At 43.3% G+C, this 25,149-nt stretch overlaps 1 protein-coding gene across 1 annotated transcript in view; it reads left to right on the plus strand.

The window, feature by feature from the left end:
* igfbp-3a2 (insulin-like growth factor binding protein 3 paralog A2) overlaps positions 1 to 24,328 on the plus strand; it is a 52,034-nt gene extending 27,706 nt beyond the window's left edge. The window contains 1 exon segment of the mRNA NM_001279157.1: positions 24,203 to 24,328. Within this exon segment, the coding sequence (NP_001266086.1) occupies positions 24,203 to 24,328 (126 nt within the window).
* Positions 24,329 to 25,149: the final 821 nt, after the last annotated feature.

A 25,149-nucleotide genomic window follows, 5' to 3' on the forward strand; every position in this document is an offset into this window, starting at 1 on the left:
CTACGAATACTATGTGGCCTGGTCTCTCTCTGTCTCTCATTGTCTCTCTGTAGCTTCTATAGCCTGGCCTCTCTGTCTGTTAACCTTTGTCCTACTAAGATGTTCTCTTAGAAACATGTGTCCCTCAGATGACTGGGTGGGAGTTTATATGAATCTGTAAATGTTAAGTCGTGCTCCAGCTCCTGCCCCCCTCGGTGTGGATAGATAGAGGGGAGTAGGGCGCAGGGGAATAGGGGGTAGTGCTAGAGGTACGGGCGAGCCGGCAGGGGTGTTGTGGTATACCAATCGAGGGGAATGTGCGGTCATGGTGTGTTCCAGACGTTTAAGACCGGAAAACACAGTGAAGAGGAGACCGTGTGAACAGTCTAGACTTGAGTGACATTACTGAGAAAAGGAGAAAGGAGGGGGGGATTAGAAAGAATGGGAAGAGAGGAATGGAAAGAAGGAAGGAGGGAGGGAGTAGAGTCATGGAATTGTGTGTGTGTGTGTGTGTGTGTGTGTGTGTGTGTGTGTGTGTGTGTGTGTGTGTGTGTGTGTGTGTGTGTGTGTGTGTGTGTGTGTGTGTGTGTGTGTGTGTGTGTGTGTGTGTGTGTGTGTGTGTGTGTGTTAGTGGTGTGAGGGTCAGCTGTTTGTTCACCAGCACCCGACCGCAATTGCTAATAACCCATCTGCAACCACCTGACTATACAGTGCATTCGGAAAGTATTCAGACACCTTTACTTTTTCCACATTTTCTTACATTACAGCCTTATTTTAATATTGATGAAATAAGTATTTTTCCTCATCAATCTACTCATACTGTAATACCCCATAATGACACAGCGAAAACACGTTCCTAGACATTTTTTATTTCTAAAAAACACAAAACAGAAATACCCTATTTACATACACTACCGTTCAAAAGTTTGGGGTCACTTAGAAATGTCCTTGTTTTTGAAAGAAAAGCAAATTTTTTTTGTCCATTAAAATAACATAAAATAGATCAGAAATACAGTGTAGACATCAATAATGTTGTAAATGACTATTGTAGCAGAAAACGGATGATTTTTAATGAAATATCTAAATAGGAATAAAGAGGCCCATTAACAGCAACCATCACTCTTGTGTTCCAATGGAATGTTGTGTTAGCTAATCCAAGTTGATCATTTTAAAAGGCTAATTGATCATTAGAAAACCCTTTTGCAATTATGTAAGCACAGCTGAAAACTGTTGTTCTGATTAAAGAAGCAATAAAACTGGCCTTCCTTAGACTAGTTGAGTATCTGGAGCATCAGCATTTGTGGGTTCGATTTCAGGCTCAAAATGTCCAGAAACAAAGACCTTTCTTCTGAAACTCGTCAGAACAGAGAATCTTGTTTCTCATGGTCTGAGAGTCTTTAGGTGCCTTTTGGCAAACTCCAAGCGGGCTGTCATGTGCCTTTTAATGAGGAGTGGCTTCCGTCTGGCCACTCTACCATAAAGGCCTGGTTGGTGGAGTGCTGCAGAGCTGGTTGTCCTTCTGGAAGGTTCTCCCATCTCCACAGATGAACTCTGGAGGTCTGTCAGAGTGACCATCAGGTTCTTTGTAACCTCCCTAACCAAGGCCCTTCCTCACAATTGCTCAGTTTGGTCGGGCGGTCAGCTTTAGGAAGAGTCTAGGAAGAGTCTGGTTCCAAACTTCTCCATTTAAGAATGATGGAGGCCAATGTGTTCTTGGGGATCTTTAATGCTGCAGAAATGATTTGGTAGCCTTCCCCAGATCTGTGCCTCGATACAATCTTGTCTCTGAGCTCCACGTACAGTTCCTTCGACCTCATGGATTGTTTTTTGCTCTGACCTGCATTGTCAACTGTGAGACCTTATATAGACAGTTGTGTGCATTTCCAAATCATGTCCAATCAATTGAATTTACAACAGGTGGATTCCAATTAAGTTGTAGGAACATCTCAATGATGATCAATGGAAACAAGATGCACCTGAGCTCAATTTCGAGTCTCATAGCAAAGGGTCTGAATACTTTTACTACTGTTCAAAGTTTGGGGTCACTTAGAAATGTAGAAAAACACAGAAAAACTCATTTTTTGTCCATTTTTGTCCATTTTTTGGCCTGAATGCCAAGCATCACATCTGGAGGAAACCTGGCACCATCCCTACGGTGAAGCATAGAGTCATGCTGTGGGGATGTTTTTCATGGACTAGGAGACTAGGCAGGATCGAGGGAAAGATGAACGGAGCAATGTACAGAGAGATCCTTGATGAAAACCTGATTCAGAGTGATCAGGACCTCAGACTGGGGCGAAGGTTCACCTTCCAACAGGACAATGACCCTAAGCACACAGCATGGACAACGCAAAACTGGCTCCGGGACAAGTCTCTGAATGTCCTTGACATTCAGACCTCGAACTTGAACGCGATCGAACATCTCTGGAGAGACCTGAAAATAGCTGTGCAGCGATGCTCCCCATCCAACCTGACAGCGCTTGAGTGGATCTGCAGAGAATAATGGGAGAAACTCCCCAAATACAGGTGTGCCAAGCTTGTAGCATCATACGCAAGAACACTCAAGTCTGTAATCGCTGCCAAAGGTGCTTCGACAAAGTACTGAATAAAGGGTCTGAATACTTATGTAAATGTGATATTTCAGGTTTTTATTTGTAATAAACTTGCAAAAAAACTGTTTTTTCTTTGTCATTATGGGGTATTGTGTGTAAATTGATGAGGGAAAAACCCCCAATTTAATCCATTTTAGAATACGGCTGTAACATAACAATATGTGGAAAAGTCTAGTTGTCTGAATACTTTCCAAATGCACAGTATGTGATGAAGTGAAAATCTGATGCCCGCACCCAACCCTAACCCGCTAATACAGAAAATGTGCAGTAGGGTACAGTCAAAGACAGCGGAACAATTTTTTGACAGGGGGTGCAGGATTTATTTTGCCGGATTTAGTTTCTGCTTATAATTTTCAAAATTTTTGTAGGCTATTTGTTAGTCAACTTGTCTATAATTACATACGTGCCGCTTCTCTTCTGTCATTATATGTTGCCCTAGAAGACTAAATAAACCCTTGCTCACCAGATGAATAGAATGAATGCTTCAATGTAGTTGACATCAGTTAAGTTTCTCTGTTATCTTCTTTCGCGGAGCAGATGTTTGGGACCTGGGAGAAAATGCAATAACAACAAAAAAAACGTCAAAGATTTTCTCTGAAAAATGTCCAAGAGTTGTAAGGAAATAGAAAGCTGTGAAAATGACCCAACATGTTTCTGATAAGATTGCAGTTTGGCTTGGATGCTTATTTTAAGTGGTTGAAATATAATCAGCGTTTATGATGCTGATAAGATAGCACCTCTACAGACGGTATCTAACTGAGCGTTCACATTCTCTCAAGATACTGAAAGAAATAAATCATATCTTTCCACTTCTGTTCTCTAGTCAACATTTTGCTAACATTTGGCATATCATTTTACTGCAAGAAATGCTTAATTCTGTAGGAGTTAATATTAAGTCTATGTGAGAGGTTATAGACCTACAGTCAGATTTCACTTTCCATTTAACCCATATGAACAGAAGGCTACAGTTCCCTTGAACGTCCCTATTTGAAGACCAAGTGTTGTGACTGTCGAATTTGTATAGCATTCATCATATAACATTCATCACACATAACATAGCCGACACTGCCATCATCCTCTTTTACCACTTCACCAAATCTTTCCTGAACATTACTTTTCTGGAATTACTTTTCTCCCTTCGCTTTATTTTCAACTCTCCGTTTCACAGCTTTTCTCTTATTGAATTATACTCTGACGTTATCCTTTTTGCCTACGTGAATGACGCTAACATTTTCTGCCTGCTCACAAAAGCATTTGGCGATTGGTGTGTAGGCTATTTGGCGCGTGTATAGTTAGGCCCTTAAGCTTACACACTAATGCCAGAAAGCCTAAAATACCTCAATGTAGTCTATAGATATAAATTGCACAAGAATGAAACACTATATATACAAAAGTATGTGGACACCCCTTCAAATTAGTGGATTCAGCTATTTCAGTCACACCCTTTGGTGACAGGTGTATAAAATCGAGCACACAGCCATGCAATCTCCATAGACAAACAATGGCAGTAGAATGTCCTTACTGATGATGTCAATGACTTTCAAAGTGGCACCTGTCGTAGGATGCCACCTTTCCAACAAGTCAGATTGTAACATTTCTGCCCTGCTAGAGCTGCCCCGGTCAACTGTACATTATTAACCTGGATCTCCCTGCCTCTCCATATTAGAACCTCACAATCCATACACATATTCAAGTCCACACTAAAGACACACCTCTTCACACAGGCTTACCCAGATTTGCTGTTGTCTTAGCTTATCCTCTGTGTAGTTCTCTTCCTTGGTTAGTCTGTCATCATGTTTTTTGATCTCCGTGGTTAGCCTGTCATCATGTTTAGTGGTCTCCATGGTTAGCCTACCATCCTGTTTAGTGGTCTCCATGGTTAGTCTGTCACGTTCTGACCAGTAAAGGGATTATTTGTTATTGTAGTTTGGTCAGAATGTGGCAGGGGGGTATTTGTTTTATGTGGTTCGGGGTGTGTGTTTATGTAGAGTGGTGTTTGGTTAGTGTTTTCTGGGGTTTTTGGGTTATGTTCTATGTTAGTATATTTCTATGTTCTAGTCTAGTCTTTGTAGTTCTATGTTTAGTTTATTGATTTGGCCTTCAATTGGAGGCAGCTGCTCCACGTTGCCTCTGATTGAATGTCCTATATAGAGGGGTGTGTTTTGTTTGGGGTTTGTGGGAAGTTGTTCTTTGCACTGCTGTGTGTTGCCTGCAAGACTGTTTGTAGTCTGTTCATTGTTTTCGTGTTTTATTTTGTAAAATAAACATGAGCATTCACGTACCCGCTGCGCCTTGGTCCATTCACTACGACGACCATTACATAGTCTGTCCTTATGTTTAGTGGTCTCCATGGTTAGCCTGTCATCCTGTTTAGTGGTCTCCATGGTTAGTCTGTCCTTATGTTTAGTGGTCTCCATGGTTAGCCTGTCATCCTGTTTAGTGGTCTCCATGGTCAGTCTGTCCTTATGTTTAGTGGTCTCCATGGTTAGCCTGTCATCCTGTTTAGTGGTCTCCATGGTTAGTCTGTCCTTATGTTTAGTGGTCTCCATGGTTAGCCTGTCATCCTGTTTAGTGGTCTCCATGGTCAGTCTGTCCTTATGTTTAGTGGTCTCCATGGTTAGCCTGTCATCCTGTTTAGTGGTCTCCATGGTTAGTCTGTCCTTATGTTTAGTGGTCTCCATGGTTAGCCTGTCATCCTGTTTAGTGGTCTCCATGGTTAGCCTGTCATCGTGTTTTGTGGTCTCCATGGTTAGCCTGTCATCGTGTTTTGTGGTCTCCATGGTTAGCCTGTCATCATGTGTAGTGGTCTACTTGGTTAGTCTGACGTCACGTGTAGTGGTCTCCTTGGTTAGTCTGTACTTATGTTTAGTGTACTTTTGTATAGTTACTTTTTTAATGTGTGATTGTATTGCTTTTCATCCTACTGATTTTCTTCTGTATGTAAAGTGACATGAAAAGCGCTTAAATAAAATCTATTATTATGATTACAATTAACAGAGAGAGAGATAGAGAGAGCTGCTACCCCTAGGCCATGCATTCTGATGCACAGGGAATCATTCAACAAGTGGGGTTAGAAAGGACCTGGAGAAAAAAGCAACTGTATTTGTGATAGAGATGCATAGCAAAAGGATATCGACAGATTGCAAAATATGTGAGAGAAACAGGTAACGATTTTGTTTGACAGCATATCCATAGCACATTTATTACACATCTGTAAGCATTTCACGAATGTGTTATAACAGGTCCCAACTGCATTATTAAAGATTAACTAAATATATCCATAGCATATCTATAGCACATTAATGTCATGTTATACAAGTGCTCATATTTAGGTATCTTATTAATGGATGCATCCTTACAATGACAGCTGTGTCATCATTATGACTGTTCTCAAAAGTGTGCTTCTGTCATACCAGTGTTAGTGAATATGGCAAAAGGCCAAAACACGTTTAGAAAATGATACTGAAATATACAGTGCATTCGGAAAGTATTCAGACCCCTTGACTTTTTCTAAATGTTTTTACGTTACAGCCTTATTCTAAAATTGATTAAATTGGGTTTTTTTCTTCATCAATCTACACACAATACCCCGTAATGACAAAGGAAAAACAGTTTTTTAGAAATGTTAGCAAATTTATATCAACAAAAAAAAGCGGAAATAATATAATTTACATAAGTATTCAGACCCTTTACTCAGCACTTTGTTGAAGCACCTTCAGTAGCGATTAAAGCCTTGAGTCTTCTTTGGTATGACGCTACAAGCTTGGCACATCTGTATTTGGGGAGTTTATCCCATTCTTCTCTGCAGATCCTCTCAAGGTCTGTCAGGTTGGATGGGGAGCGTTGCTACACAGCTATTGTCTGGTCTCTCCAGAGATGTTTGATCGAATTCAAGTCCGGTCTCTGGCTGGGCCACTCAAGGACATTCAGAGACATGTCCCGAAGCCACTCCTGTGTTGTCTTGGCTGTGTGCTTAGGGTTGTTGTCCTGTTGGAAGGTGAACCTTCACCCATGTGGACTCCATCAAGTTGTAGAAACATCTCAAGGATGATCAATGGAAACAGGATGCATCTGAGCTCAATTTTGTGTCTCATAGCAAAAGGTCTGAATACTTATGTAAGTAAGGTATTTCTGTTTTCTCAAAACCTGTTTTTGCTTTGTCATTATGGGGTATTGTGTGTAGATTGATGACAACATTTTTTTAATGTAATACATTTTAGAGTAAGGCTGTAACGTAACAAAATGTGTAAAATGGTAAGGGGTCTGAATACTTTCCGAATGCGCTTTAGCATACTAGCCCCATTTCCCCCATTGCCTGAAATAAGCCTGTGACTTACTTTCTCCTTCTCACTGAGGTCAATGGTGCATGAAGATCTCCACAGGGTCGAATTCTCAGGGTAAATTTTACCTATCAAATTGTGTAGTTGAGGGTCATATCCTAATTCTTTAGGAAATCATTAACAGCCCTCCTCCACATACCAATTAGGGGTAAATTGGTCATACTGGTCTATAACGCACACATGAAGGGTCTATGTATGAATTATATGCAGTCAAAGTAAAGTCTAATATATTTTCCCATTCATAAAGCATTTAAAGCTAAGTACTTTAATTAACTGTGCAGTTTGCCATGTGTATTTACATTGGCACGTTAGAAACCTTTTAAAACACAACAAATTAACAGACAGAAACGAGTTGCTTTCATTTTGACTGCAGAGAAGAGGTGAGAGGTTAGTGTGACATCACTTCTGGGTGACAGCCAAGTGTTCTTCTGGCTTCTTATTAGCTATTTGTGTTATTTTACATGTGCAAACGTGCAATGTCAGTCATGAAATAGCGAACAAAAAGGTTAACTAAATGTTTAATTCGTCACTAAGCTAAGGAACCTGGGACTAAACACCTCCCTCTGCAACTGGATCCTGGCCTTCCTGATGGGCTGCCCCCAGGTGGTGAGGGTAGGTAGCAACACATCTGCCACGCTGCTCTACCTTACCCGGACTATTTGCATTGTGCCCCCCCCCCCACCCCCCCACTCTTATTTTCAAATGTCTTTTTACTGTTGCGTTATTTCTTTACTTACCTACACACACACACACACACACACACACACACACACACACATACCTTTTTTTTCACACTATTGGTTAGAGCATGTACAGTGCCTTGCAAAAGTATTCGGCCCCCTTGAACTTTTCGACCTTTTGCCACATTTCAGGCTTCAAACATAAAGATATAAAACTGTAATTTTTTGTGAAGAATCAACAACAAGTGGGACACAATCATGAAGTGGAACGAAATTTATTGGATATTTCAAACTTTTTTAACAAATAAAAAACTGAAAAATTGGGCTTGCAAAATTATTCAGCCCCCTTAAGTTAATACTTTGTAGCGCCACCTTTTGCTGCGATTACAGCTGTAAGTCGCTTGGGGTATGTCTCTATCAGTTTTGCACATCGAGAGACTGAAATTTTTGCCCATTCCTCCTTGCAAAACAGCTCGAGCTCAGTGAGGTTGGATGGAGAGCGTTTGTGAACAGCAGTTTTCAGTTCTTTCCACAGATTCTCGATTGGATTCAGGTCTGGACTTTGACTTGGCCATTCTAACACCTGGATATGTTTATTTGTGAACCATTCCATTGTAGATTTTGCTTTATGTTTTGGATCATTGTCTTGTTGGAAGACAAATCTCCGTCCCAGTCTCAGGTCTTTTGCAGACTCCATCAGGTTTTCTTCCAGAATGGTCCTGTATTTGGCTCCATCCATCTTCCCATCAATTTTAACCATCTTCCCTGCCCCTGCTGAAGAAAAGCAGGCCCAAACCATGATGCTGCCACCACCATGTTTGACAGTGGGGATGGTGTGTTCAGGGTGATGAGCTGTGTTGCTTTTACGCCAAACATAACGTTTTGCATTGTTGCCAAAAAGTTTGATTTTGGTTTCATCTGACCAGAGCACCTTCTTCCACATGTTTGGTGTGTCTCCCAGGTGGCTAGTGGCAAACTTTAAACAACACTTTTTATGGATATCTTTAAGAAATGGCTTTCTTCTTGCCACTCTTCCATAAAGGCCAGATTTGTGCAGTATACGACTGACTGTTGTCCTATGGACAGAGTCTCCCACCTCAGCTGTAGATCTCTGCAGTTCATCCAGAGTGATCATGGGCCTCTTGGCTGCATCTCTGATCAGTCTTCTCCTTGTATGAGCTGAAAGTTTAGAGGGACGGCCGGGTCTTCGTAGATTTGCAGTGGTCTGATACTCCTTCCATTTTAATATTATCGCTTGCACAGTGCTCCTTGGGATGTTTAAAGCTTGGGAAATCTTTTTGTATCCAAATCCGGCTTTAAACTTCTCCACAACAGTATCTCGGACCTGCCTGGTGTGTTCCTTGTTCTTCATGATGCTCTCTGCGCTTTAAACGGACCTCTGAGACTATCACACAGCAGGTGCATTTATACGGAGACTTGATTACACACAGGTGGATTCTATTTATCATCATTAGTCATTTAGGTCTAGATTGGATCATTCAGAGATCCTCACTGAACTTCTGGAGAGAGTTTGCTGCACTGAAATTAAAGGTGCTGAATAATTTTGCAAGCCCAATTTTTCAGTTTTTTATTTGTTAAAAAAGTTTGAAATATCCAATAAATTTCGTTCCACTTCATAATTGTGTCCCATTTGTTGTTGATTCTTCACAAAAAATTACAGTTTTATATCTTTATGTTTGAAGCCTGAAATGTGGCAAAAGGTCGAAAAGTTCAAGGGGGCCGAATACTTTCGCAAGGCACTGTAAGTAAGCATTTCACTGTAAGGTCTACACCTGTTGTATTCGGCACACGTGACAAATACATTTTCATTTGATTTGACTCCAACACCATCATCAAGTTTGCAGATGACACAACGGTGGTAGGCCTGATCACCGACAGCGATGAGACCTGGGAGGAAGTCAGGGAGGAAGTCAGAGACCTGGCAGTGTAGTGTAACACGCCCACATACTCATCAACGGGGCTATAGAGGAGCAGGTCGAGAGCCTCAAGTTTCTTGGTGTCCAAATCACCAACAAAGTATCATGTCCAAACACACCAAGACAGTCATGAAGAGGGCATGACAATGCCTCTTCTCCCTCAGGAGACTGAAAAGATTTGGTATGGGTCCTCAGATCCTCAAAAAGGTCTACAGCTGCATCATCGAGAGCATCCTGACTGGTTGTATCTCCGCCTGGTATGGCAACTGCTCGGCATCCGACTGCAAGGCGCAACAGAGGGTAGTGTGTACGGCCCAGTATCACCGGGGCCAAGCTTCCTGGCATCCTGGACCTCTATACCAAGCGGTGTCAGAGGAAGTCCCTAAAAATTTCCAAAATGCCAAGTCTAGCTCCAAAAGCCTCCTTAAAAGCTTTTACCCCCAAGCCATAAGACTGCTGAACAGCCAATCAAATGGCTACCCCGACTATTTACATTGACCCCACCTTTTTTTATGCTGCTGCTACTCACTGTTTATTATCTATGCATAGTCACTTGACATCAACCTGCATACACAGTACCAGCCAAAAGTTTGGACACACCTAATTATTCAAGGGTTTTTCTTTATTTTTATTGTTTGCTACATTATAGTAATAGTGAAGCCATCAAAACTATGAAGCAGCACATATGGAATCATGTAGAAACCATGAACCAGTAGCCACCCTTTGCCTTGAAGACAGCTTTGCACACTCTTGGCATTCTCTCAGCCAGCTTCACCTGGAATGCTTTTCCAACAGTCTTGAAGGAGTTCCGACATATGCTGAGCACTTGTTGGCTGCTTTTCCTTCACTCTGCGGTCCAACTCATCCCAAACCATCTCAATTGGGTTGAGGTCGGGTAATTGTGGAGGCCAGGTCATCTGATGCAGCACTCCATCACTCTCCTTCTTGGTCAAATAGCCCTTACACAGCCTGGAGGTGTGTTGGGTATTTGTCCTGTTGAAAAATAAATTATAGTCCCACTAAGCGCAAACCAGATGGGATGGCGTATCACTGCAGAATGCTGTGGTAGCCACGCTGGTTAAGTGTGCCTAGATTTCTTAAATAAATCACAGGCAGTGTCACCAGCAAAGTATTTTTCTTTATTTGAACTATTTTCTACATTATGGAATAATGTGAAGACATCAAAACTATGAAATAACACATACGGAATCATGTAGTAACTAAAAAAGTGTTTAAAAAAATCTAAATATGATTTTAGATTTTAGATTCTTCGAAGTAGCCACCCTTTGCCTTGATGACAGCTTTCCACACTCTTAGCATTCTCTCAACCAGCTTCAACTGGAATGCTTTTCCAACAGTCTTGAAGGAGTTCCTACATATGCTGAGCACATGTTGGCTGCTTTTCCTTCACTCTGCAGTCCAACTCATCCCAAACCATCTCAATTGGGTTGAGGTCGGGTGATTGTGGAGGCCAGTTCAAATTTGGACTCATCAGACCAAAGAACAGATTTCCACCGGTCTAATGTAAATTGTTTCTTGGCTCAAGCAAGAATCTTCTTCTTATTGGTGTCCTTTAGTAGTGGTTTCTTTGCAGCAATTCAACCATGAAGGTCTGATTCACGCAGTCTCCTCTGAACAGCGAATGTTGAGATGTGTCTGTTACTTGAACTCTGTGAAGCATTTATTTGGGCTGCAATTACTGAGGTTGGTAATTCTAATGAACTTATCCTCTGCAGCAGAAGTAACTCTGGGTCTTCCTTTCCTGTGGTGGTCCTCATGAGAGCCAGTTTCATCATAGCGCTTGATGGTTTTTGCGACTGCACCTGAAGAAACTTTCAAAGTTCGTGACATTTTCTGGATTGACTGACCTTCATGTCTAAAAGTAATGATGGACTGTCGTTTCCCTTTGCTTATTTGAGCTGTTCTTGCCATAATATGGACTTGGCCTTTTACCAAATTCGGCTATCTTCTGTATACCCCCCCTATCTTGTCACAACACAACTGATTGGCTCAAACGCATTATGGAAAGAAATTCCACAAATTAACTTTTAACAAGGCATACCTGTTAATTGAAATGCATTCCAGGTGACTACCTCGTGAAGCTGGTTGAGAGAATGCCAAGGGTGTGCAAAGCTATCATCAAGGCAAAGGTTGTGTACTTTGAACAATCTCAAATATAAAATATATTTTGATTTGTTTAAAACTTTTTTGGTTACTACATGATTCCATGTGTGTTATTTTGTTGTTTGATGTCTAAAAAAATCCCTGGAATGAGTAGCTGTGTCCAAACTTTTGACTGCTAATGTATATATTACCTCTATTACCTCTACTAACTTGTACCTCAGCACACTTGGTACCTGTACCCCATGTATACAGTGCCTTCGGAAAGTATTCAGACACCTTGACTTTTTCCACATTTTGTTACGTTACAGCCTTATTCTAAAATGGATTTTAAAAAATTATCCTCAGCAATTTACACGCAATACCCCTTAATGAAAAAGTAAAAACAGTGTTTTAGAATTTTTAATTTGAAAATAAAAAACGGAATTACCTCATTTACATAAGTATTCCGACCCTTTGCTATGAGACTTGAAATTGAGCTCAGGTGCATCCTGTTTACATTTATAATCGTTGAGATGTTTTTACGACTTGATTTGAGTCCACCTGTGGTAAAATTATTTGATTGGACATGATTTGGAAAGGCACACACCTGTCAATATAAGGTCCCATAGTTGACAGTACATGTCAAAGCAAAAACCAAGCCATGAGGTCAAAGGATTTGTCCATAGAGCTCCGAGACAGGATTGTGTCGAGGCACAGATCTGGGGAAGGGTACCAAAAAATGTCTGCAGCATTGAAAGTCCCCAAGAACAAACTGGCCTCCATCATTCTTAAATGGAAGAAGTTTGGAACCACCAAGACTCTTCCTAGCGCTGTCCGCCCGGCCAAACTGAGCAAATGGGAGGAAGGGCCTTGGTCAGGGAGGTTACAAAGAACCTGATGGTCACTCTGACAGAGCTCTAGAGTTCCTCTTTGGAGATGGGAGAAACTTCCAAAAGGACAACCAGCTCTGCAGCACTCCACCAATCAGGCCTTTATGGTAGAGTGGCCAGACTGAAGCCACTCCTCAGTAAAAGGCACATGACAGCCCACTTGAAGTTTGCCAAAAGGCACCTAAAGACTCTCAGACCATGAAAAACAAGATTATCTGGTCTGATGAAACCAAGACTGAACTCTTAGGCCTGATTTCCAAGTGTTACTTCTGGATGAAACCTGGCACCATCCCTACAGTGAATCAGGGTGGTGGCAGCATCATCCTGTGGGGATATTTTTCAGCGGCAGGGACTGGGAGACTAGTAAGGATCGAGGGAAAGATGAACGGAGCAAAGAACAGAGAAATCCTTGATGAAAACCTGCTCCAGAGCCCTTAGAACCTCAGACTGGGGCGAAGTTTCACCTTCCAACTGGAAAATGACCCTAAGCACACAGCCAAGACCACGCAGGAGTGGCTTCGGGCAAGTCTCTGAATGTACTTGAGTGGCCCATCCAGATCCCGGACTTGAACCTGATCGAACATCTCTGGAGAGACCTGAAAATGTCTAACCAGTAACGCTCCCCATCCAACCTGATAGAGCTTGAGAAGATATGCTGAGAAGAATGGGAGAAACTCCCCAAATACAGGTGTGCCAAGCTTGTAGCTTCATACCCATGAAGACTCGATGCTGTAGTCGCTGCCAAAGGAGCTTCAACAAAGTACTGATTAAAGGGTCTGAATACTTATGTAAATGTGATATTTAATTTTTATTAATTTTCTTAATTTTTTAATTCGAAAAACCTCTTTTTGCTTTGTCATTATGGGGTATTGTGTGTAGATTGATGAGGAAATAAATCCAATTGAATCAATTTTAGAAAAAGGCTGTAACCTACCAAAATGTGGAAAAAGTCAAGGGGTCTGAAAACTTTCAGAATGCACTTATCATTGTTATTTTATTGTGTTACTATTTTATATTTTTTTACTTTAGTTTATTTAGTAAATATTTTCTTAACTCTTATTTTTCTCAAAACTGCATTGTTGGTTAAGGCCTTGTAAGTAAGCATTTCACTGTAAGGTCTACACCGGTTGTATTCGTTACAAATAACATTTGATTTGGTTTGACTTGATTTAGAAACTGAAGAATATCTGCACAAAAACTTTCACTGGAACTAAGGGGCCTAGCCTGAACCATGAATAATAGCCCCAAACCATTATTCCTCCCACACCAAACTTTACAGTTGGCATTATGCATTGGGGCAGGTAGCGTTCTCCTGGACTGCTAGATGGTGAAGCGTGATTCATCACTCCAGAGAATGCGTTTTCACTGCTCCGGAGTCCAATGGCAGCGAGCTTTACACCACTCCAGCCGATCCTTGGCATTTTGCATGGTGATCTTAGGCTTTCATTAAGCTCATTAAGCTCCCGACAAACAGTTCTTGTGCTGATGTTGCTTCCAGAGGGAGTTTGGAACTTGATAGTGAGTGTTGCAACCAGATGTTGCAAATAGATTATTTTTACGCGCTACGCGCTTCAGCACTCGGCGGTCCCGTTCTGTGAGCTTGTGTGGCCTACCACTTCATGGCTGAGCCATTGTTGCTCCTAGAAATTTCCACTTCACAATAACAGCACTTACAGTATGTGGACACCAGTCCATTGAGTGCTTTGTAGGTAAGCATGAACAATTTGAAGATGATCCTGTATTGAGCCAGTGGAGTTTGATGCAGTTAGGGGTGATGTGGTTCCAAGGTCTGGTGTGTGTGATTTGCACAGCTGAATTTTGAATATGTTGAAGTCTGTCCAGTGTTTTTCCGGGGAGTCTGTAGAGAATGGCATTGCAGTAGTCCAGGCGTGATAAAACAAAGGCGTAAATGAGGGTTTCAGCAGTGGGTCAGTGAGATAGGGTCTGAGTTGTGAGATGTTTTTGAGGTGGAAGAAAGCTGACTTGGTGACATTCTAGATGTGGGGTTCAAATGAAAGAGTGGGGTCAAACGTAACACCAAGGTTCCTGACTGCGGACTTGGAGTGGATGGTGCAGTCGTCGACTGTCATGTTGAGGGAGTTGGGACCCATGAGCATGATCTCTGTTTTGTCATCTATTAATTTTAAAAAGTTATTGCTCATCCAAGTTTTCACTTCACGGAGACAGTCAACAACAGAGGGGGATGGCAGAGTGGAGTTGGGTTTTGTGTGGATCTAGATTTGTGTGTCATCTGCAAAACAGGGAAATTTGAGTCCAAATTGATGGAGGCTCTGACCAAGGGGTAGCATGTAAATACTAAACAGTAATGGACCTAACACTGAGCCGTGTGTGATACCTGGGGCAGACCTGCAGTTGCCAAGGGAGACAAACTTATTTCTATCAGATAGATAGGAGTGGAACCAGACAAGGGGTGATCCGGAAACTCCAAGAAGCCTCTCCATGCGGTCAGTTAAAATCTGACGACGATGTCAAATGCTGCAGACAGGTCCAGGAAGATGAGGATGGAGATGTTCCTAGCATCAGCAGTATAGAGAAGGTCGTTCACTGCCTTTAACAAGACAGTTTCAGTGCCATGCATAGCCCTGAAGCCCGACTCAAGGGATTAAAAAAGTTTATGAGAGGCCATGTGTTGTTGGATTTGTGATGCTACCACTCGCTCAAGCACTTTGGCGAGGAAGAGGAAGTTTGAGATATGCTGGTAGTTGTTGAGGATCTCAGGGTCCAGGCCCTGTTTTTTAAGGATGGGAGTTATAGCCTCTGTTTTCAGAGTAGGAACAATGCCAGATGTGAGGGATGCATTTACAGTCTTGGCCACCAGGGGGCAGAGAACAGGGCGGCATGTCTTAACTAAGGCAGAGGGCATGGGGTCAAGGGAGCAGGTTGTGGTTTTGGATTTAGAAAAGAGTTTAGTAATGGTGGTTTCATTGACAAGGGAGAATGCATTAAGTATTTTCACAGGTAGTGAGTCAGGTAGTCCTGTCGGGGGGAGCAGATGAAGGGGCAGACTGTTGCAGCTGTTGGTAGATAGCCTCCACTTTGTTTTGAAGGAAGGCCAGAAAACTGTCACAGAGGTCGGTGGTGATTGTGAGAGAGGGGTTGTCCAATAGGCGGAGAAGTTTGCTGATGGTTGAGAAGAGCACTCTTGGGTTTCCTTGTTCATTCCTTATGATGTTGGAGAAATAGGTAGATCTGGTTGTGGCAAGTGAGTCCTTTACTTGTGAATGTACGCCTGTGCTCTGTGCTCATTTCAGAGTAGCTGCACTGAGGCTCTCATTAGCCCAGCTTTATTTAGAAAAGCAATATCCTGCAGCCATTTGCAGGCCAGGGAGTTACTCCGACACACACACACACATATATATACACACACCCACACATACACACACAAACACACACACATGTTTTACGAGCCTGTGTTTACCCTGTGGTCAGCCAGGCTCTTTTTAATGTCCGTGACGCTCGGTGGCGCTACTATTAGCCCAAAAAGGGCATTATAAGTGCACACACTCATATACGCACACAACACACTCACACACCCATAAAGGAAGCATTATGAGCACTCACACACGCATGCACACACACACCTATAAATGCAGCATTATGAATGTGTGGGGTGGATGAAGTGTGCTCTGTTAGCATCGGCCATGTGGACACCGTTAGGGCTCAGGGGCTAAGGCTCAGTGGCTAGGGCTCAAGGGAGTAGAGTTTAGCATTTAGGGTTTAAGGGCTCAAGGGCTATGGTTTAGCATTTAGGGCTTAGGTGCTAGGGTTTAGGGTCTATGAATCCCCACTCAGGGTCAGACTCAAGATGTGGAAAGGAGGGAGACAGGCAGACTCTTTCACAGACAGTGCCAATAAATAAGTTTAGTCTTTAGGCTGAAGAACCGAAACATGCCAGCATCTCTCCTCCAAGGGAAAATAAAGTGATTCCTTTTTTGGCTTTTTCGTTGTTAAAGTTCCTCCTCTTCCCTCAGTCTGTTTCATATAGGGAGTTTGTCCCAAATGGAAACATATTCCCTATATAGTACACTACTTTTGGTCAGATCCCTATTGGCCCTGGTCAAAAGTAGTTCACTTAATAGGGAATAGGGTACCATTTGGGATCAGGCCGGGCTAGGGAGGTTTAGATAGAAGATGCAAAGAAAGAGAGAGAGAAAGACTACATGGTAGCTAGTGGAGATGACACTGCTAATAGTTCACAGATAAAACAGAGACTGAACGGAACTCACAGGTAGCCAAGAAAGTAGGGAATGCACACATGTACACTTGCTTACTGTCGCTCTCTCTCCGTCTCTCTCTTTCCCACATACTGAGCCACATGAACGAATACTACAGTACTTACCATAGAATTCTGTGGTAAACTGTTGTATACCGTAGAATACTATAGTACTGTAAGTAAGTCTGTGTGTAGCTGGTGTATAGGAGTCAGGCGCAGGACAGCCGATATGAGTAAATAACCGTATTTTACTCAACATATAATAAATGCAATACAAAACATAGCCCACAATAACAGACCTTCCTACACAGAAACAATCACTCACAAACAAACATGGGGGAACAGAGGGTAAATAATGAACAGGTAATTGGGGGATTGAAACCAGGTGTGTAAGACAAAGACAAAACAAATGGAAAATGAAAAGTAAATCGGCGATGGCTAGAAGGCCGGCGACGTCGACCGCCGAACACCGCCCGAACAAGGAGAGGGACTGACTTCGGCGGAAGTCGTGACAACTACACACTGTATTATCCCTCGAGCATGTGTAGTACTTGCAATATAATGTTTACTATACTGCAAAAAAACACTGTAGTAAATACAACAGTAATATCAGCAAAACACTACAGTCCGCAAAAACAATCTTCCCCCTTCACATACATGCACGCATGCACACACAGAAACGCACTCACACACATACACACCTACACACACACAAGCATGCACACGCACGCACGCATGCACACGCACGCACGCATGCACACACACATTCCCAGGACTCCATCATCATTAACCATCTCAGGAACACAATGTTAAGCTCTCTTCCCCTGTCTCGTCCGCTGGTCATAGAAGAAATAGAACCTGCCCCAGAGGAGAGGAGAGGAGCAAGGCAGGGAAGAAGGGAAGGAGGAGCTGTGGTGAAAGAGAAAAAGAGGAAAAGGAATGATGGGAAGGAAGGTCATTCTGTGGGCCAAGATGACAGTACTGTGAGAATGGGGTTACCCTATTCCCTTTATAGTGCCTTGGTCTAAAGTAGTGCACGATATAGGGCATAGGGTGCAATTTCAGAAGCAGACAGAGTCCTGCAGTTGGTGCAGGTATTTTAATTTGTTTTCCTCTCCATAAAGCAGTCTTTGATCCTAGTACTCAGCTGGCTGGCTGGCAGGCTGGCTGGTGTCTGACTCACTGTCTGACTGGCTGGCTTGCTGACTGGATGGCTGGATGAATGGATGGTGGGTGGGTGGGTGGGTGGGTCTCTGGCTGGTAGCTGACTGACCGGGTAGGTGGGTGGCTGGGTGGGAGGCTGGCTGGCTGGATGAATGGATGGTGGGTGGCTGCTGGCTGGCAGTTGACTGACTGACTGGCTGGCTGGCTGACTGGTTTGCTGGCTGGATCGCTGGATGGCTGACTGGCTGACTAGTTTGCTGGCTAGCAGGTTTTCTGAATGGCTGGCTGGCTGACTGGTAGGCTGGCTGGCTAAGTACCTGTGTCTGTGTGGGTGTGTGTGTTTGTGTGGGGGGGCCATAATCAGCTCCAGATGATTTTGAGCGTGTGCCAGATGCCCAAAATAGCAGTGCTCCTTTCCCAACGGCCCTCCAACTGGCCCTGACAAACATTATAGCAACTCCATGTTTACCATCACACTATTTCACTCTCACTCGCTCACGCCGTATCCTCTCCTCGCTCTATATGTCCGCTCAATCGAAAATGACTTTTACATTTGTATCGCAGAATCTGCCACTCTTCAGCTTTACAGATTGAATAGAACCCTTACTGTAGCACCCTGCAAGCCTGATACACAGATCCTTTCAGAGAGAAATAGAGACACGCGCACACATGTACACACACATTTTTATCCGTGAACGTGATGTTTGAGTTCTGCTGAAGCCTGGCTTGCACACGATTTTGAATAACATCCAAGTTGAGAAAGGCAAGAAAGAGAGAAAATAAGGGTGGGTGGAGAGGAGAGAGATAAATTGAGGTCAGCAAACAGGGGAAGAAAGGAGTGGAGCAATAGGACACACACAGTCTGGCAGGTGGCTGTGGAGAAAAGGTGTTATTATTACATTAGGGACGGATCGCAATTTACTGGGGGGGAGGGGTGGTCCAAAATAGGGAGGGTTGTCAAACTTTTTGTTTTGCTTTGGGGAGGGTTGTGTGTTTTTTTCATTGGGCACAGGGGAGGGTTGTGTGTTTTTTCCCTGGTTAATTTCTTCCATCCTAGCCAAATTTCCTCATCAGCTTGCATGCTCCTCTCCTATATCAATGTGTTTTGGTACTTCCCTTATGTACTACGCTTTTCAATGTGCTAACTTTTACTATACCACAGGTCAATACAGTCTACCAGTGGTCTATCCTGCCCTCATAGTGACAATAGTGGTAGGTGGATTGTTTGTCCAGATCTGCAATAGACTAACTAGCAGTCATACCACACATACAAATATTCAAAGCTGCATACATTTTTTTATATGAATCAACAAGAACAAATAGGAATAGCTGATAGGCCGCGGACACGCCAGGTGCATCATTATGCATGAATGTACAGAGAAGACATTAAATACACAGTTCAAAAAGCTCTCCTATTGATCTTGTTTAGGAACAATACAACAGCAAAATGCAATGAATAATTGCATTATTGTTTTCATGTGAGTACAAAATTCTAGGCTGCAGTGAAAATGTAATTTGAATAACGACGCAAAAGCTTTTGGATTTGAATGTTTCAGTCGATTTGGATCAGTCGTGGGTCTACTCTCTACAGTTTATAAGGTCTAGATAGGCGCAATAGCAGGACAGTCTGGCTGTATTTTTACTTCTGATACTGAATGTTGCAAGTCATCATTCTCCCAAGTCGACCTACAATAATGGGGCCACATATCCTCCCAGCAGGCCCAGTTATTCAGGAAAGCTTAACACACGCTCTCAAACCAAATCAAATCAACTGTATTTGTCACATGCGCCGAATACAACAGGTGTAGACCTTACCGTGAAATGCTTACTTACAAGCCCTTAACCAACAATGCAGTTCAAGACAGAGTTAACTTCTACGGGATCGGTGTCCCTAAACCAGGACAGTTGTTGCTCAATATGCGATAATGAAATCGAATCACATTTTTATTAGTCACATGCGCCGAATACAACAGATGTAGACCTTACAGTATAATTGCAAGCCCCTAACCAACAATGCAGTTTAAAAAAATATGGATTAGAATAAGAAATACAAGTCACAAGTAATTCAAGAGCAGCTGTAAAATAACAAAAGCGAGACTATAAACAGACAATTTTTAGGGCTTTCCTCTGACACCGCCTGGAAAGAGGTACTGGATGGCAGGAAGCTTGACCCCAGTGATGTACTGGGCCATTCGCATTACCCTCTGTAGTGCCTTGTGGTCGGAGGCTGAGCAGTTGCCATACCAGACAGTGATGCAACCAGTCAGGATGCTCTCAATGGTGCAGCTGTAGAACCTTCCCTCCTGAGGGGGAATAAGTTTTGTCATGCCCCTCCTCTGTCTTGGTGTGCTTGGACCATGTTAGTTTTGTTGGTGATGTGGACACCAAAGAACTTAAAGCTCTCAACCTGCCCCACTGCAGCCCGGTCGATGAGAATGGGGGCGTGCTCGGTCCTCTTTTTCCTGTTGTCCACAATCATCTCCTTTTCTTGATCACATTGAGGGAGAGGTTGTTGTCCTGGCACCACATGGCCAGGTCTCTGACCTGCTCTCTATAGGCTGTCTCGTCGTTGTCGGTGATCAGGCCTACCAATGTTGTGTCATCAGAAAACTTAATGATCGTGTTGGAGTCGCGCTTGGCCACGCAGTCATGGGTGAACAGGGAGTACAGGAGGGGCCCCGTGTTGAGGATCAGCGTGGCAGATGTGTTGTTGCTTAACCTTACCACCTGGGGTTGGCCCATCAGGAAGTCCAGGATCCAGTTGCAGAAGGAGGTGTTTAGTCCCAGGGTCCTTAGCTTAGTGATGAGCGTTGTAGGAACTATGGTGTTGAACTCTGAGCTGTAGTCAATGAACAGCATTCTCCCATAAGTGTTCCTTTTGTCCAGGTGGGAAAGGGCAGTGTGGAGAGCGATTGAGATTGTGTCGTCTGTTGGAGTGGGTCTAGGGTATCCGGGATGATGCTGTTGATGTGAGCCACGACCAGCGTTTCAAAGAACTTCATGGCTACCAATGTGAGTGCTACAGGCAGTAATCATTTATGCAGGTTACCTTTGCTTCCTTGGGCACAGGGACTATGGTGGTCTGCTTGAAACATGTAGGAATTACAGATTCAGTCAGGGAGAGGTTGAAAATGTCAGTGAAGACACTTGCCAGTCGGTCCGCGTATGCTTTGAGTAGACATCCTGGTAATCCGTCTGGCGCCACTGCTTTGTGAATGTTGACCTCTTTAAAGATCTTGCGCACATCGGCTACCGAGAGCGTTATCACACAGTCGTCCAGAACAATCCGAGCAGCTGTTCCTCATGCACCTAGAATCTACCGCTACAATATAGCCTAAATATTTAGCATAAATGGGTTTTTTTTATGACTTTTTTTTAAATTACCTTTTATGTGTGGCATACACATGCTTTAATCTGATCAGGCTACTTCAAAAGTCTCATGTAGGCATGCGCACGTTCGTCCAAAATATAATTCCAGCATTCTCAAAATGGCTTGACATTAACCAGGTTTCCATCCAACCTTTTCATGCGAGTAAAGTAGCCTACATGTCTGGTAAAATGTATCACCACATCATGGGAAAGCATGCAGTTTATTAGGCTACAGATTAAGTTATGATGAACTTCACAGGGTGGTGAAAGTGCACAGTGATGAGGGTGATGCTCCTTTCAATAAATATCAAGGGTCTTATTGTGGTGACATGATGATCGATGCTTGGCTGCCATTTGACAATAAAGTAGGTCTGCTCATAAGTAGGTCTGCTCAGCCGCGAAGTGGTAGGCCACACAAGCTCATAGAACAGGACCGCAGAGTGCTGAAGCGCGTAGCGAGTAAAAATTGTCTGTCCTCGGTTGCAACACTCACCACCAAGTTCCAAACTGCCTCTGGAAACAACATCCGCACAATAACTGTTAGTCGGGAGCTTCATGAAATGGGTTTCAATGGCCGAACAGCCACACACAAGCCTAAGATCACCATGCTCAATGCCAAGCATCAGCTGGAGTGGTGTAAAGCTTGTTGCTATTTAACTCTGGAGCAGTGGAAACGTGTTCTCTAGAGTGGTGAATCACGCTTCACCATCTGGGAGTCCGACGGGCGAATCTGGGTTTGGGAGAACGTTACCTTCCCAAATCCATAGTGCCCGAATGCATAGTGCCAACTGCAAAATTTGGTGGAGGAGGAATAATGGTCTGGGGCTGTTTTTCATGGTTTGCACTAGGCCCCTTAGTTCCAGTGTAGGGACATCTTAATGCTACAGCATACAATGACTTTGTAGACTATTCTGTGCTTCCAACCTTGTGGCAACAGTTTGGGGAAGGCCCTTTTCTGTTTCAGCATGACAATTCCCCCGTGCACAAATCGAGGTCATTACTGAAATGGTTTGTCAAGATCAGTGTGGAAGAACTTGATTGGCCTGCACAGAGCCCTGACCTCAAACCCATCGAACACCTTTGGGATGTTAGGGGCCTAATCCCCCAACATCAGTGACCAACCACAATAATGCTCTTGTGGCTGAATGGAAGCAAGTACCCGCAGCAATGTACCAACATCGAGTGGAAAGCCTTTCCAGAAGAGCAGAGGCTGTTATAGCAGCAAAGTGGTGATTAACTCCATAGTAATGCCCAGGATTTTGTAATGAGATGTTCCACGAGCAGGTGTCCACATGGTCATGTGGTCAGTGGCGGCTGCTGAGGGGAGAACGTCTCATAATAATGGCAGTAACGGAGAAAATGGAATGGAAACCATGTGTTTGATGTATTTGATACCATTCCAATCCAGTCATTACCATGAGCACGTTCTCCCCAATTAAGGTGCCACCAACCTCCTGTGCATGTAGTGTTTTTTAACTGACAAATAAATCAATCAATCCAAACTATGCAGAGGCAATTTGATGAATGGAAAGAGACATCTGTTACAAAACAGCAAAAAGTTGAATGACATTCATAGATTGTCAAGCCAAGCTTTCAGTACCGGGTAATCCTACAGAGTAGGGAGGGATGTGTTTTCTGTTTGTCCAGATTGATAGTCTATTTATTGTGGTGTTGAAAATGCAAACCATGTCTGTATGTTTTGTTTATTGGTTGTTTGGTGCATTGGCACAGAAACCTGTTGGTGGAAAATTGATTGCATATATTTCCTATATTTATAATTATAATTTCCCCCTAGCTGATCATTGTCAGCAACCGGAAGAGTGTGTTAAATGTAAAATATTTTTTACGTTGGGGAGGGGGGTGCATCATTTTTTTCTGACACCTTGAGTTGGATCAACAATTTATATGCTCTCCGTGAAAACGCTAATCTGTTTCAAATCGATGTCCTTTCCCCTCTATCATCTTTCCCCTTTATGTCCTCTTACCTCAACCCCTCTCTGTCCTCTTTCCCCTCTTTGTCTTCACCCCCTCTCTGTCCTCTTACCCTCTCTCTCTGTCCTCACCCCCTTTGTGTCCTCACCCCCTTTACTTCGTCCCTCTCTACCCTATCCCCTGTGTCTTTCTACCCTTTACCCTGTCGGCCGGTCTCCCCCTCTGTAAAAGCTCTCTCTCTCTCAATTCAATTCAAGGGATTTATTGGCATGGGAAACACATGTCAACACTGCCAAAGCAAGTGAAATAGATAATAAACAATAAAAATGAACAGTAAACATTACACTCACAGAAGTTCCAAAAGAATAAAGACATTTCAAATGTCATATTATGTCTATACAGTGTTGTAGCGATGTGCAAATGGTTAAGGTACAAAAGGGAAAATAAATAAACATAAATATGGGTGGTATTACAATGGTGTTTGTTCTTCACTGGTTGCCCTTTTCTTGTGGCAACAGGTCACAAATCTTGCTGCTGTGATGGCACACTGTGGTATTTCACCCAGTAGATATGGGAGTTTGTCAAAGTTGGGTTTGTTTTCGAATTCTTTGTGGATTTGTGTAATCTGAGGGAAATATGTCTCTCTAATATGGCCATACATTTGGCAGGAGGTTACTCTGTCTCTCTCTCTCTATCCCTCTCTCCTCTTTCACTCTCTGAGTGTTTCTAGGCTGCCAGGGCTAGTTGAATGGTGTTAGTGTGTTAGTCCTTCCCATACTGGTGTTACCTGCCTATGAGATACAGCTTGGTGAAGGCTGCACACGTCTGACAGAAAAAACTCCCTTTCTAGTTTGTCAAAGTTGAAAAGCGTTTTATATGATAGATGGTTGGTTGTTTTATTGAATTAAATGTAACTCTATCTTTCTTTATTTCTCACTCTCTTTCTGTCTCTCTCTCTGCAGTGCCGTCCATCCAAAGGGAGGAAGCGAGGTTACTGCTGGTGTGTGGATAAGTACGGTCAGCCTCTCTCCAGCTACGATGGAAAGGAGAGAGGAGAATCCCAGTGCAACAACCTGGAGAACAAATGAGAAGCAGAGAGAATGGATGGATGGATGGATGGAGAGAAAGAACAAAGGAAGGAGGAGAGAGGAATAGGAGGGAGACTTTTTTTCACTCCGGCACTTCACAAAGCACAGTCAAAAGAGCGCCAGACTGTTGACCTCAGGTCACATGACTGCCGGGTAGGGAAGGGAGGGGGACAAAGGGGGGAGGGAGGGAGAAGACTGGGGGAGCACAGCCTATAGGCCAAGCCTTCTGTCCATCATCTACAGTTATCTGCTCTGTGCTATGGGAACCTTCTCACCTTGTATGAAAACAAGAGAGAGAGAAACTAATCATCTGCACTATTCTTTTAGAGAGAGACGAAGGAGGGACTTTTCCACTGTATTTAAAGTGTGAGTGACTGTGACCCAACTCAATGTGTGTATGTGTGTTTGTGTGTGTATGCGTGTGTAAATGCTGTTTTTCACTAAGATCAGTTTAGAGATGTTAGAACACCCAAACCCAAATTCAGCCCCCTTCCATCCTGTCATGCAGAAACTCCTCCTCTTTCTCAGGGTCCATCATTATGAAGTGAAGGCTTATGGTTTGGCCAGCCTCTGATCTCTTTCATGCCATCTTGGACAACACTGGCCTTCCCCACTGTCTCCAAAGCAACCAGCTTGTCCAACCCGATGTGCTGCGTCACATTTACTGGTTTAGGGGGGAACGAATGGAGACAGTGCCCAATAAAGGCGCCTTAAAACCCCACACTGCCCCCCTCACCCTCTCCGCCCTCTCTCCCCCCATCCCTAACCCCTATCCCTCCCTTTCCCATAGTCCTGTTTTTTATACAAGTGTGTATTATACA

This window comes from Salmo salar, chromosome 23, assembly GCF_965601325.2.
Source record: "Salmo salar chromosome 23, fSalSal1, whole genome shotgun sequence".
In the NCBI taxonomy this organism is placed as follows: domain Eukaryota; kingdom Metazoa; phylum Chordata; class Actinopteri; order Salmoniformes; family Salmonidae; genus Salmo; species Salmo salar.